General features: G+C 33.5%; 2 protein-coding genes across 2 annotated transcripts; both read left to right on the forward strand.

Moving 5' to 3' along the window:
- The first annotated feature begins 2,842 nt into the window (after window positions 1-2,842).
- LOC132630270 (UNC93-like protein 3) lies at window positions 2,843-10,715 on the forward strand. The gene is made up of 10 exons (XM_060345859.1): window positions 2,843-3,230; window positions 3,640-3,803; window positions 5,020-5,083; window positions 5,159-5,272; window positions 5,438-5,482; window positions 5,571-5,821; window positions 5,907-5,997; window positions 8,149-8,261; window positions 8,349-8,472; window positions 10,365-10,715. The coding sequence occupies exons 1-10, from the start codon at window positions 3,075-3,077 to the stop codon at window positions 10,548-10,550; spliced, it is 1,308 nt and encodes a 435-aa protein (XP_060201842.1). The 5' UTR covers window positions 2,843-3,074; the 3' UTR covers window positions 10,551-10,715.
- A 2,182-nt stretch (window positions 10,716-12,897) lies between these two features.
- On the forward strand, window positions 12,898-13,575 carry LOC132633722 (uncharacterized). Its single transcript, XM_060350222.1, has one exon. The coding sequence runs from the start codon at window positions 13,072-13,074 to the stop codon at window positions 13,453-13,455; it is 384 nt and encodes a 127-aa protein (XP_060206205.1). The 5' UTR covers window positions 12,898-13,071; the 3' UTR covers window positions 13,456-13,575.
- The last annotated feature ends 1,252 nt before the right edge of the window (window positions 13,576-14,827 follow it).

The following is a 14,827-nucleotide window of genomic DNA, read 5'->3' on the forward strand; positions in this document are numbered from 1 at the left end:
GAAATGCAAAAAAAAAAAAAGATAATAATAAATCAGTTTTGTTGATTTAATTCACGAAGAATAAAAAAAAAATTAGGATAAGCCTATTTCGTGAATTGATTCACGAAATGTAAAGGAAAAAAAAAAATTCTTGCATTTCGCTACATGTGTAGCGAAATGCAAGTGATTGAGTCGGCACCGGAATAGTACGTTGTGTGGGTATTTCGTTGGTTATCCAACGAAATACCCATTTTGATCTAAAAAAAACATACTATTTTTATCTAATAGCTGCAAAAATAAGTCATTTTAGCTCCGGACTCAGTTTTGTTCCAGCAGCTAATGAAGAAAAGGTTAAGTGAACTTTGTACATCGACACTTGATTAAAGACCTCAAAGATGTATATGGTGGGAAAGAATCTCAATCTTTCAATATTAAAAAATTGATTTAGATAGTAAAAATTATTTTAATACGATAAGAAGGCCGATTATGAAAAAATGGCTAAATAGTTAGTCAATTGTGGCAATACGCATTGCCACCTATATATTTTGATGATAATTTAGGAAAACGAAAGAGCACTTTCATAGTTTAATGGTAACCGTATAAGTCTAAGTAAAAAACATAATTTCCATTAAATAGCTAGTAGTTAAAAATTTAAACATCATATAAATTATCAAAAACTTATCCACCCGTAGGCATAATCTAATTTAGTATATGAATTTATATAGACTATAACTATCTCAAGTTAATATAAAAGCTATTATGTTCCTGCGAATTCAAAAGTTGAGCTCTAGATCCAACTATCCAAACCCCATAGTTTATACACATTCAATAATACTTTCAAATACACTCTTATCACTAAATTATAATTACTTAATTTGTATACATTTTCACCTTAATTTTTAGAAATTGCTAATTCAATTCTCATTGTTTTCATTATCTTTTCTCTTTCTCTTGATCCTCGACCATCAATGTTATAGAATTCTGTTAATTTGATAAACATGTCACTTTATACTCTGGTAACTAAAACATAAATGACGCTATGATATGACTCAAAAAAGCCTCAGAACTTTGATTTAATGGGAAGAACATAACACGTGACGTGTGAGTTAACTACACGTTACGGATTCTAGTATGAGCCCGTTTGGATTGGCTTACAAGTTGCTTATAAGCTGTTTTCAGCTTTTTTGAGTGTTTGACTGGCCAACTTAAAGTCATTTTGTACTTAAAATAAGCTCAAAAAAATATTTAGGCCCATTTGACTTAACTTATCTAAAGCAGCTTATAAGCCTCGTCCAAACAAGCTCTATATTCCGGACAAAAGTATGAAGAGAAGGGTAAAGGGGCTAACCGATTATCCAATTTTTTTTTTTTTTAAATGTGACCCAAATAAAAAATATGACCCAAGAATCTTCAGTCAAGGAAAACTTGGGGTGTATCTGGAATCATGGGTCTTTTTTTAGTAATTTTTACTTGGCATAGCTTACTATGTTACATATTTATGGAACATAACTATACTTTTTAATAATTAAGTTTAGTAGCTATAATATTATATTTTTACAACTTATAGCTACCCACTTTTCTACCAATTAACTTACCACTCTCCACACCCATATTTTTTAGTTGCACACTTTCTTTCTCCCCCCTTTTCCTAAATATACACGTTTCTAACTCCCCATCTCCCCTAATTTCGTGCTTTTCAAATCAGTTTCTGATTTCTTTCACTTTCTTTTTTTACTCTGTATTAATTGCTCATTAATTTTAACCTTTTACCCTCAAAATTCAACTCTATTTCCTAAAATATGTAAGATTCTCTGTTATTTTTGCGTTTTAAACGACGAATATATATTTGAATTCATCTGTTGAAATATTGAATTCAAGTTGAGTTCATAATTGAGGTAACAACGTTTTCACTGCAACTTTTTTTTTTCTAAAATTTTGAAAAATATAGTCAAAATATATGAAAAATATATCTGAAATATAGTCAACAGAAACCAGAATAAGTAATATTGAACATATTAATCAAAATATAATTAAAAAATATAGCCAAAATATAGTCATAATTGAGTTCATAATTGAGGTAGCAACGTTTTCACTGTAACTTTTTTTTTTTTCTGAAATTTTTCTAAATATAGTCAAAATATATAAAAAATATATCTTAAATATAGTCAACAGAAACCAGAATAAGTAATATTGAACATAATAATCAAAATACAATTAAAAATATAACCAAAATATATATGAAAAACAACTAAAAATTTCAGAAAAAAAAAAAAAAGGTTGCAATTACACGATGAAACGTGTAATTCAGTTGATGAACAAATCAAGCTTTGCATGATTTATGGAACATTAAAAAGAGATTTTTTTTAGTTATATTTTGGGAAAAAATATGAAGAGAGTTTTTAAATTCAAATTTTATGTGAATGATTAGATGTTGAATGAGATATGTGATTAGATATGGAAGAGAATGAGATTTGCGTGATTTATGGAACATTAAAAACAGATTTCTTCTTAGTTTTGAAAAAGATTTTTTCCCCTTAAATAGAGGCATTATTTGCTCAACAGTTCCGTGTATTTAGTCTATATTTTGGCTATATTTATGCGACGCGTCCAAGACCTAAATATAGGAAAAATCAGCTACGAATTGTAAATAATGAATTTGTGATTATAACGCAGCTAAAAGATAGCTATTTATGAAAATTTTACCTTTTTTTATTCCTAAAGTTTGTTATATACTTCAATAAAAATCAAATCTTTTGTCTGTTCCACTGGGAAAAAAGAAAATCTTGATTAGTCTCAAATAATAATAAAAAAAAAAATCTCAACAAACATTAATTACTATACAAAACAAGAAACTTATCACTATTTTTCTTTGTTTTTCTCTCACCCACCATGGCCATATGTCAGTTATTTTGAGTAGCCTGTTTCTGTATGTTTTTTTCTTCATAGTCCTTTTGCCGGCAAATGCCTTCACTCATTTTCTCTCTCTTTTGACCAAAAAAAAAAAAGGAAAACTGTATATATACACTTGTATACATAAATTCTTTGGTGGGTATTTATTGTAACTTGTTAATCTTGATTACTTTTTTTTTTCCTCAATGGATACTGATGAGGAAAGACCCCTTGTTGAAAATTCCAAGAATCAAGAACCAATTGTGAATAATGAAAGAGATGTTCATATTTTAAGCTGTGCTTTTTTATTGATTTTCTTGGCTTATGGGGCTGCTCAGAATCTTGAAAGTACTATTAATACGGTATGGTTTTTAATTCCCCTTTTTAATGAAGTTTTGGAGTTGGTTTCTCAAATGATCAAATAACTAATAGTTATTATATCATAAAGTAATCAAGAAAAAAAAAGTAACTTCCTGAGATAATAATTCCATCGGTTTCAATTTAAGTGTCTTAGTTTGACCGGTGAGACTTTTGAATCTTGTGGCCTTATGTGTAAAGTAGCAAAAAGTTATTTGCATGTTGTGGCGGTAAAGAGACACTCTTTTTGGGACAGACTAAAACGGGGAGTAAGACACTTAAATTGGGACGGAGGGAGTATTAGTTGAGTGATCACGTGAGAAATCAACCCTGTTGGACAGAATTTGTTTTGGTTCTTGGTGATTTAGAAGTTGAAGTGAGTGACTTTGAGGTTTTTTTTTTTTGTGTTTTCAGGAAGGAAATTTAGGGACTACATCACTTGGGATATTGTATTTGTCATTTATGGTTTGCTCAATATTTGCTTCATTGGTGGTAAGGAAACTTGGGTCAAAGAATGCTTTGATTCTTGGAAGTACTGGATATTGGTTATTTGTAGCTGCCAATTTGATGCCCAATTGGTATGATTTCTTTGCGTTTATTGCATTTTGCTTTTCCAAAATTAAATCTTTGACCAAAAGGGGATGCTTAGGATATGTTGATGACAGTGATTGTGTGATGCTTGTGGTTGTTTTGTAATTGTAATTGGAATTATGTTTAATGATGTTTGTGCGCTTATGGATCCTTAATGTGAGTTGAAACATGAAACTTGTAGTCTATTGGACTAATTACTGAGGTCTATCGGATTTCATATTTCACCTTGTGAGGTTGTGGCATTAGCCATGAAGTTCATTGAAGTGGTTACAGAGCTAGACACCATTGCTAATTGCTAGTAGCAATAGTGTAGCCTTGTCGTAGTTGCGCTTAGAAGGATCAGTGAAAGCTTTTTAAAAGTGCTTTTCGAAAGAAGTACTTTGGGGAGAAACTACTTTTTCTGCTTCTGCTTCTACTTAAAAACACTTTTTCTCCTCCTAAAAGTTTGGCCAAACACTTCAACTCTGAAAAACAGGTACTTCATTTGAAGGAAAAAAAAAAAAAACACTATTGGCCTTGGAGAAGCTTGGCGAAACAAGCTATAAGTCATCAGTCATGTTCTGAAAATGAATGTTTCAGGATAATAGACATAGCATCCTAAAATTACTGTTGCCTTTCTCGATCTCCCATAAGTTTAATTCGGGAACACTAGTTATGTTCTGAGGTTAGCCAAGGTGCTTGGTGAATGATATGCTTACATTGAAGTGACTATTAGAAAACACTAAAACTGTATCAGTGGTGGAGCTGAAGATATGTTCTACCTTGTCTTCAGTGACAGATTTTTTTCCCATCATCTGGGAATTGCGATACATTAGTGTGGTTCCATTTCAAGTATAGAATTTACTTTTCTTGAATTCTTAGCCTTTCATGCATATCCCTATAATTTTACCATGAGACGTGTGTTATCTTGATTTTCTAGGATATAACTAAGTTATACTTTATTGAAAGACATAAATAAGCTATAAATATCTTCTTTTGGACTCGTAAGTTGCCTAATGCTAAGGACATTAGTCAATGACCTTTAACATACCACATCAATGATCAGAACATTTTTAAAAGTTCTCTCATCTTGATTCTACAATACAAGTTTAATTCGTGCCTCATTGCTGTGAGATTTTTAATATATTAATAGTTAAAAATTGATTCTGTTGCTTAAGGTATTCGTGAATTTCATTTGTCAGCATTGATTAAGCTATCTTGTAGGTATACCATGGTCCCAGCTTCTTTATACCTAGGTTTTGCTGCTTCTATAATATGGGTTGGGCAGGTATGACTTTCTTTTAAGAAGTTGAATTTTGTTTTTGCCTTCAGCAATAACCTTAGTCTTGTCATTTGTGATTAGGGGACATATCTTACTTCCACAGCACGGAGTCATGCAAATGATCATAGCTTAAATGAAGCAGTAATAATTGGTAAATTCAATGGTGTATTCTGGATGATGTTTGCACTTCATCAGGTACCTTTTATGAACTTTGCAAGTAAAGCTTCTTGATATATATATATGTGTGTGCGTGTGTGTGGGATAATTACATTTTTGGACCACTGGCTAGCGTCCGTAATTAATTTTGGAAGACAGGCCAAAAATGATATTTTTGTGTGCTTAACTTTTTATATGTTGCAGTTTGTCGGAAATCTTATCACTCTTGCTTTGATGAGAGACGAAGAGGTAAGCATTTATTCAGATTAAATCCTCAATTTCTCAGGATCTTTTTTTGTCTTTCATTAAAGATATGTTAGTTTTTGTGTTGCTACAGGGAGGAAGCACTAGCGGCACAACTTTACTTTTCTTAGTTTTTGTGTGTACCATAACCCTTGGTGCCGTTCTAATGTGCTTCTTAAGTAAGAGAACTGGTAAAGAGGAGGCAAGACAACAAGACTCCTCCGCTAGTTTTGTTTCTTCTGTGGCAACTTTGTTAAAGTCTATCATGACCCTTTTACAAGACATAAGAATGCTCTTGATCATCCCTCTTATTGCATATTCAGGCTTACAACAAGCATTTGTATGGTAAATGATACTTCTAATATTTCATTATAGTAGAGTTTGAGGCTCCTTGTGCTGTTCCATTATTTTAATTGACGTCATGTTTCAGGGCTGAATTCACAAAGTATATCGTTAAGCCTATAATGGGTGAGAGTGGTGTTGGCGGTGCAATGGCCATATATGGGGTTTTTGATGCAATTGTAAGTATGCAAATGCAGAAACAGACAATAGCCTGTTTGGCCAAGCTTCTCCAAGGCTAAAAGAGTTTTTTTCTTCTTCAAGAAAAGTATTTTTTTTCCAAAGTTGAGGTGTTTGGCCAAACTTTGAGGAGAATAAAAGGTGCTTCTGAGTAGAAGCAGAAGTTGTTTTTGAGAAGCTGAAAAAGTAGCTTCTCCCCAAATGCACCTTTTTGAAAAACACTTTTGAGAAAAGACACTTAGAAGCACTTTTTTTAAAGTTTGGTCAAACACTAATTCCTGCTCAATAGTACTTTTCAAATTGATTAGCCAAACACAAATTACTTTTAACCATTAGTACTTTTTTGAAAAGCACTTTTCAAAATAAGCTGATTTTAGAAGTTTGATCAAACAGGCTATAATTCAATCTTTAGTCACATGTTGACTCAATATGTTGTTTGACTGTGTTCTTTGAGCAAACCGCATTTACTCTTTATGGTACTGGATTGCATCGTTGGTGGTGTGTTCTTCAGTCTTCTACGAGGAAATTAGAGCAGTATTGTCCTTTTCACATTCTCTTTAGTTGTGTTTCTAGTCTATTGGCGAGCCTTTAGTTATAAATTTTGTTTATTTCGTTATTTTTCTTTTCTTCTTTTGTTCCATTTTTATTTTTTAGATTTAAGATCTGCTTTAGAAAACATCTTAATCGAGTACTAAGGTAGTTGTAGTAATAAAAATACTGTGGTCTGAGAGAGTAATTGATAATCTTCAGGGATAGAAGAGAATTGACAGTGCGAATTGAGCACTAACCAAAGTAACACATCATCCATAGAAATATCATTGCAAACGATCTACTCTAGCTGTATCTCAGGCGCATTTAAGTCATTATGATACACATTTTTTGTAGTCTGGGAAATATGTAAATTCCTTGTATAATGCTAATAGATGGCAAATTATGTTGTTATCAAAGTGCATATTTGTTATATATTGTGTTTGATAGAGTTATAACTAGAATAAAATGCTTGAGTTACTCTGTAAGAAATGCAAGGTAAGGCTGCGTACAATAGAATAGACCCTTGTGGTCCGGCCCTTCCCCGGACCCCGCGCATAGGGGGAGCTTAGTGCACCGGGCTGCCCTTTACACTGTAATGAGAATAAAAACTGATGTGAATATACTTAAGTGCAATGATTTACTTGTTGCAATTATTTCTTGTAAGTACTAATTATCACAGCGTGACTGAAGGAACTATGTGACTCAATTATTCTTGTGAACCCAGTGAATATAAAAGGGAAGACTCAAAGGAGCACATTTCAAAAACATTGAAAAACCTTCAAATATAATTATAACAGTTCAATGACAACTTAGTTGGAGGCCGTTAGTAACACTAATAATGGTTTCTTTTTGTCTGAGTTATGATTGAACAACATATCCATTTCTGTTCCTTCCCCTGTAAAATTCCTACATATCTATTAAAACATGTTCTCCCGTAAACTTATGAAGAAATCATATCAGTTTAAACTGTATTTTCAGGAAATAATAACAAGACTAATTTAAAGGCACAATACATGTACTCTCTAAAATCAACCTTCATTAATCGAGACAACGTGTAGATATTCTAGTTTAAGGCAGCTCGATATTCATAGTTTTCCATTAGCTCAATTACAGGAAGTTCTGAACGTTTACATAATCTTGACACCTGCTTGGATTTACTGTGTCTTGAACAAAATCTATTCATGGTTAGGTATACTGCTTGTATAGGGGAGATCTTTCCATCATTAATAAAAATATTTACCTTATCAAAAAAAGATTCATGTTTATGTGAAAGATAAATTTAAAACAAAAAAACAAAAGAACTATACAGTTCACTGCCTGGGTTTTGGTTGACTCATTTTTTTTTTAATCAAGCTTGGCACAAAACTATACAGTTTTTTGATATGCTATCATAGCTATATTTTGTAATGCTTTCAAATAGGTTTAAGCAAATCTTAGACATTCCTTATTAGCTTTTTCAAATTTACTACAAAATTTGTAACTCTGCATGCACATTCTCTGTAGAACTGTGGGTATGTCAGATTTGATAGTAGTATCCAGGCAGAATACATTTGCCTGATCACCCTGATATAATGCTGTGATAATTATTTTATTGTATGTATGATTGGTGGACATTGTCTCAGTGTTCTCTAGTGGCTGGGAATTTTACCTTTGGTCTCTCATCTATCTCGATAATTGTCTCCGGTGGAGCTTTAGTTCAGGGTGCTGTATTGGTATGGATTCTACTGACTCACAGGTTTGCTTCGTGTAATGTTCCCTTGTTACTTTTTGGAAGAAGTTGATCTTAGTTACTTCAAATCTTATTGTTTTTCCTCTATTTTAGTGCAACTGGTGGAGTCCTCGGCATACTATATCCACTTCTGATTGCAGCCTTGTGGGGCATAGGCGATGGAGTCCTGAATACCCAGCTAAGTGCATTGCTCGGGATACTCTTCAAGGATGATCTGGTATTAATTGCCAACTTTTCCTATCATTTTGACATTTATAGGAATAGTTCCTGAGTATGATGCTTTTTTGTCTTTCTTTAATAGCCTGTTTGGGCAAGCTTTTGGAAAGCCAAAAGTGCTTATTTTAGAGAGTTGAGTCTTTGACCAAGCTTTAAGGGAAAAAAAGTGCCTTTGAGTAGCAGCAGAATTGTTTTTCAGAAGCTGAAAAAAGTAGCTTTCCCAGAAGCGTTTTGGAACTTTGGGCAAGCAGAAATTACTGCTTTAATATTGCAAAGTGCTTTTCAAATCTGATTAACCAAAGACAAACTGCTACTCTCTAAAGTACTTTTTTGGAAAGCGCTTATAACAAAAAGGACTTTTCAAAATAAGCAGATTTAGAAGTTTGGCCAGATATGGTATAAGTCCCTGAGTATGATACTTTGTATCTAAAGCTATAATTTTCCATATAAAAGTAAAAGTGCCCATGAATTTGAGTTAGCTGATATAAGTCACTGTGCAAAGTAACTTACACCAGACTGCCCAGGGGCCAGAGTGAAGCCTCAACAACATACCGAGTGTATTCCCACTAGTGGGGTCTGGGGAGGATGGTGTGTACATAGCCTTACCCCTACCTTATAGAGGTAGAGAAGATGTGTCCGAAAGACCCTCGGCTCAAATAAAGCAGTTTAAAGCAAGTTTGAAAAGGAAATACCGTAATGAAGAGCATAACAGTATCAACAACAAATAATACGACAGCCGAAAACAAAAGAATAACAGATGCTAATAGAAATAGAAATCGGCGAATAAGATAATAGGAGAGTGATAATAAAGAAAAGGAGACAACATGTATTACAAAAATCGGGTAACAATATAATATGAAAGTAATACTATTAATACTGATATTGATATGGGAAACTAGACACGCTCAACTACCTAATAACCTTTTACCCTAGAGTGAAGCCTCCCATCAAGAGAATTTTAAATCTCATAATCATCGGTGGAAAATTCATGCGTACGCTGAATGTCAAACAGTGACCAGTATTGTTTAAGCTTCAACCGCCTGAAATGCTACTCGACATAAAAAGGAAGGAGCCTGAACATTTGTTATATGGGGATTCAAAATCTCTTTCAATGATATAGATCTTGATTTTGGCAGACAAGGAGAAGGGTCTTTCTAGTTTTCTTTCATTTTACTATTATAGAAACTAGTACAAAGAATCGGCTTTGACCGTGTGGCAGTTCATGTTCTGGCTAGGTCAAGGGAAGTAGGTTAGAAAGACCCCGACCCCTTTTTAAATGTACACATGTCTGGAGGCTCTATTGCTGAAGCATATCGTACTTTGTTGAAGATATAATTAAGTAAATAACAGTCTATTCTTTCTGATAGCTTAAGCTTTTATGAGACAGTTGCATAATTCAACATGATATCAAAGTAGGGAGAGGTACTGGGTTCGATTCTCGCCGCCACCCGTTATAAAAAGAGTTTTCATGTGCTTGGCCCATGAAAAAAGAATCAGGTTCGCAGTTGTGTGTGTGTGGAGGGGGGGGGGGGGGGGGGGGGCGCTCGGGGTATTGAAGAGCTAATTAAGTGAATATAAGTGTACTCTCTCTAAAACTTTTAGAGAGAGGTCACAAATTTACACTGGTCTTACACTGCTTGTTAGACATTTAAGTAAATATAATCGTGCCCTCGCAAATAGCTGAAGTTTTCGGATGAAACGATTACACATTTGAACATACTTTAGAGTTTAAAAGACGGTCTTACACTTTGGCGTTTATCAGTGTAATGCTTGAATTAGTTTAGTGGCAATCTCCTCATAAATGTTCTGAATTCTATTACTTAATATTATGCCTGCCTTTCACTGGATTCTTGCTTTTACATTAAATATCTAATCATTTCGTGCTGAACGCAGGAAGGAGCATTTGCCCAGCTTAAGCTTTGGCAGAGCTTTGCAATTGCCTTAGTCTTTTTCCTCGGCCCCTACATTTCATTGCAGACAATGCTAGTGATTATGTTCGTTGTCCTTTGCTTGTCGGTGGTTGGATTTCTTCTCCTGACTCTGAAGATAGAAAAAGCATTCTCGTATCGAGCTGCCTAAGGCGATGCCAGCGGGACATTTTAGTGTTGTATCAACTATGCTATCTTCTAGTTCTGCAGTGTTGTATTTATATTTGAACCTGCCTGGTGCATTGTTTTCTGTTCAATTGAATTTTCAAGAAATCTATTTCACAATATCTATCTTGTGTCTGCTGTTTTCTGTTCATGTTATTCTTTAAAAGTCCCTTGTTTCAGTTGCTTAGAGTAGGAGACTGGAGATGTGCTGAGCGTTCACGTACATACTTCAACTGATAAATGGCCCATATATTACTCCATCCGGTTAAAAAAGAGTGTTCACTTAGCCATTGGCACATCCCTTTAGAAAATACTAACTTCTAGGCAAAAATAGGTGATTTGACTAAACGATCTTTAATTAAATAGGTATTGAGATTTAATCACTTAACACAAAGGTAAATCTGAAAAAATAAGGTTAATTCTTTTTTGATTTGGTAAGTAAACACTCTTTTGAACAGGAGGGAGTAATGAATATAGAGGTAGAAATGATGCCAGGTAGCTGCTTGTAGCACTCCTATTTAAAACTTCAGATCGGCTTTGCTAAAGCCTAACTTCAGACCTCAAGTTGAAAGTTGAACTTTATCATAGTTCAGGCTTGAGAATTGAAGTTAGGCTTTGTCAGAGCACAACTTCATACCTATAGGTCTGACTTTCAATCAGATCTGCATATTTAAGTTGATTTTGAGGCAATTAAATTTTACAAATTTTGTAAATCTAGACTATTCTTTAAATAGGAGTCCCTAAAATGGCTATTTTGCACTTCACCCAATAAGGAGAATATGAGTCTAGCCAAACTAGTTTGGAGTTTGAGGGGTAGTAATTGCTGCTGAATTTTGAATGCTTATGGTTTGTGACATTGTTTAATTGGAGTATGGTTTGTGACATGGTTTGTGAAATTATGCTTTCAAGTCAAGCCATACCATTAGCTTAGGACTTCGATCCAGTGGTAAGAGTATCAGTTATAGGTACCAAACATTGAAATTATGTTTTCAAGTCAAGCCATATCATTAACACAAGGCGTTGATCTAGTGGTAAGAGCGCAACACGTGATGTGTAAATTAAATGCACGTGAGAGATTCAAACTTTGGCGCATACAAAAGGTTGATATTTAAGTGAAGAAGCGCATAAGCGTGTCCATTATCCATCGTGTCAGGCATTACTATCAAGGCAGTTTTCTCCATTCCAAATTATGATTACCTAAAGGAACTTAACACGTGGAGAAGAAAAGAAAAGAAAATTGACAACAGTTTATTGGATTACACGAATGGATAAGAAAATTTACATTCATCCTTTTATCACATTGAGTTAATGGGAGCGCCATTGTTGTCATAGTCATTATGATTATGATTATCATTTTTTTTGTCATTTTAATAATCATTATGATTATCACTGCATTATATCATTATCGTTATTTTCATTGTTTCTGTGCTGTAAGGAAAAGAAGAAAAAGAAAATGCAAACACCTAAACTTATGGTCAAAGAGCAATATAAGTGTCATGTTGAGCACTTAAAAGTTTTATTCTTGTATATATACCTAGGGCAGTTGACACGAATCCGAATATTTATTCTATAAACTATAAAATAATTATCATAGTTTTCTCACCAAACCCATACCAAGAAAATAAAATAATATAGTGCCATATTGTCCACGTTGTCCACCAAAATAACCGTTCGTTTTAGTTGTAACCCTCCTTTGTTATCTCACCAAACTACCAAAAGATTAGCTTCATCTTGGTATATAATGGCGGAGTTAGTCAACCAATTATTCATCCATTACAACTAAAATTTACCTTGTATATACAGCGAATTTTTTTATATCAGCATTGTATTTAATATGTTATAACAAGTGGCTTATCTTATTTTTGAGTTAGTAATTCTAATGAACAATTACATGTAGTTATCATTTAGGTGATCTGATAGTGCAAAAGAACATGAACGAACTATGTAGTTATCACCTTTTATGGACTATTACATGTAATTATCATTTAGGTGATCTGATAGTGCCAAAAAAAAAAACGTGATTTGTGTAATTATCACTTTTATGGACGCACGGTTACATGTAGTTATCACTAATGTGAGTATGTGACCTAATAGTACAAAAAAATCAAAAATAGCGATGATAACTTTTGTCGCTAAACAACAAAAATCGTTGCTAATCTTATTTAACGATAAATTAGCTAGCGACGGATTATCAAAAGAACTTGTCAGCTACAGGCTATGTACCAACATAATATATATTAGGGATAAATTTCGTAATCACTTTTTTTTTTTCCGATACTTCAATGTATATATAAGGTAAACTCTAACAAGTATCAACAACTAAACTACTTGAAACCATGTTGTGCTTTACATTCTCAAAGTAGTTAAGGTTAGGTCCATCTTTCCCATAACAACAACAAACATCCTTATTATTATTATACCTTATGTTTGACCATTAATAAACATGTAAACCCCATTATATTCATTCATTCTGTCTTCTCTACAAAATTCATATTCTTTTTCCAAACATGAGCTTCACTTTCTGGATGAACTCAATTCTTGAAAGGCTTTCTTTGAGGCTACCATTGCTATTCTATGCAGCAACATGGACAACCCTTTTAACAATAATAGTAGCAGTGGCTTCATTTTCACCGGAATTTGCCTTTGTATCGGCGATAACACCGTCTTCTTCCTTCTCTCAGGCTTGTCATAATCATGGAAAAGGATCTGTGAGAATTCCATTGGATCTTCCATTAGAGGTTTTTTGTTTCCCTACTGAGGTGTTTAAAAGGTCTAAACTGGATTTGCTTGTTCCTCCTATTTTTGCGGCAGCTATTGTGGCTGTTTCTGCTTATGCTGTTAAAGCTTTGGCTTTGTGGGAGGTTGATGATCATGAACAAAATCAATTTTGACTTTTTTTTTTCTTCGTTTGTAAGTTTTTTGTATTTGTTAGGATTTAATTTTGTCACACTTCATTTTGATTCTTTCTTTTGGAATAGTAATATATTACAGTCTCTAGTTTTATTTGGTCATTACCAGAAAATCGCTAATTTCTGACCCAGTCATGCTGAAATTTGGCTCTCGGTAAAGAAGTTACGACGGAAGGTCCATTGAAAATTTAACCTACTAGCCAAATTTTGATGGATTCTGTGAGAAATAATTAGCGATTTTTTGATAATAGGTGTGTAACAATTTATATTTTGCAGTGGACCCATAAATTCTTATAAGGGACGTCAGAAATGTTACATCAAAACTTTTATTCGACCCGAGGGTCTATAGAGAACAGCCTCTACCTTCAACTTTTGTTTCCCTACTGAGGTGTTTAATTAAGAGGTCAAAAATGGATTTTGCTTGTTCCTCCAATTTTTACGGCAACTATTGTGGCTGTATCTGCTTAGGCTGTAAAGCTTTGGCTTTGTGGGAGGTTGATGATGCACAGAATCAATTTTGATTTAAAAAAAAAAAAAATTGTAAGTTTTTTATATTTGTTGTTTGGGATTCAATTTTGTCACACTTTATTTTGATTCTTTGGAACAATATCATACAGCCCCCTCTAGTTTGTCTAGTTTCTTTGAATGAAAATATTTTTTTGTTGGTCACTACCAGAAAATCGCTAATTTCGACAGACGTTTCGTTGGAATTGGCTCGTCGGTGAAGAAATTACGATAAAAAATCGATCAGAAACGTTGCCGATGAGCCAAGTTTGATTGTCGGAAACGTTGCCGACGAGCCAAGTTTGATTAAAACGTAGTAATTTTTTAGTCGTAAGCATAACCATTTATATTTTGTAGCAGAGCTGAATATTCGAGTAAGGGAATTCAGAAAATACTACATTAAAAGTTTTCCTCATATAAAGAAGATTCAACAAGTTATATATAAAAAATTAAATCTATATGCAGTACAAAAAATTTCAGCTAAGAAATTTAGTTGAACCCCCTTCATCATACCTAGCTCCGCAACTGTTTATAAATGAGTAAGATCTTGAATTCAAACACTGTAGTTTATCTTGAATTCAAACTGGTGTAGTATCTTAATCAATTCAAATATTGTAGTTTATCTTGAGTTTAAAGGTTGCAGCTTATTCATTTTTTTTTTTTTGTTGGTAATTTGTTGCAGCTTATTCTTCGTAATAAGAAACGGATTTACTCTTCCTTTAGAATAGGTATTAGAATCAATCTGCGTTTACTTCACAAATTCTGGCACCCTTTTCTCTTAATTTCTCATTGTCAAGCTTTATAATTTGTTAACCCCTTGCGAGTTGATCGGTAGTCATGTCAGCTCAAT

This window comes from Lycium barbarum, chromosome 3 (assembly GCF_019175385.1).
Source record: "Lycium barbarum isolate Lr01 chromosome 3, ASM1917538v2, whole genome shotgun sequence".
NCBI lineage: Eukaryota > Viridiplantae > Streptophyta > Magnoliopsida > Solanales > Solanaceae > Lycium > Lycium barbarum.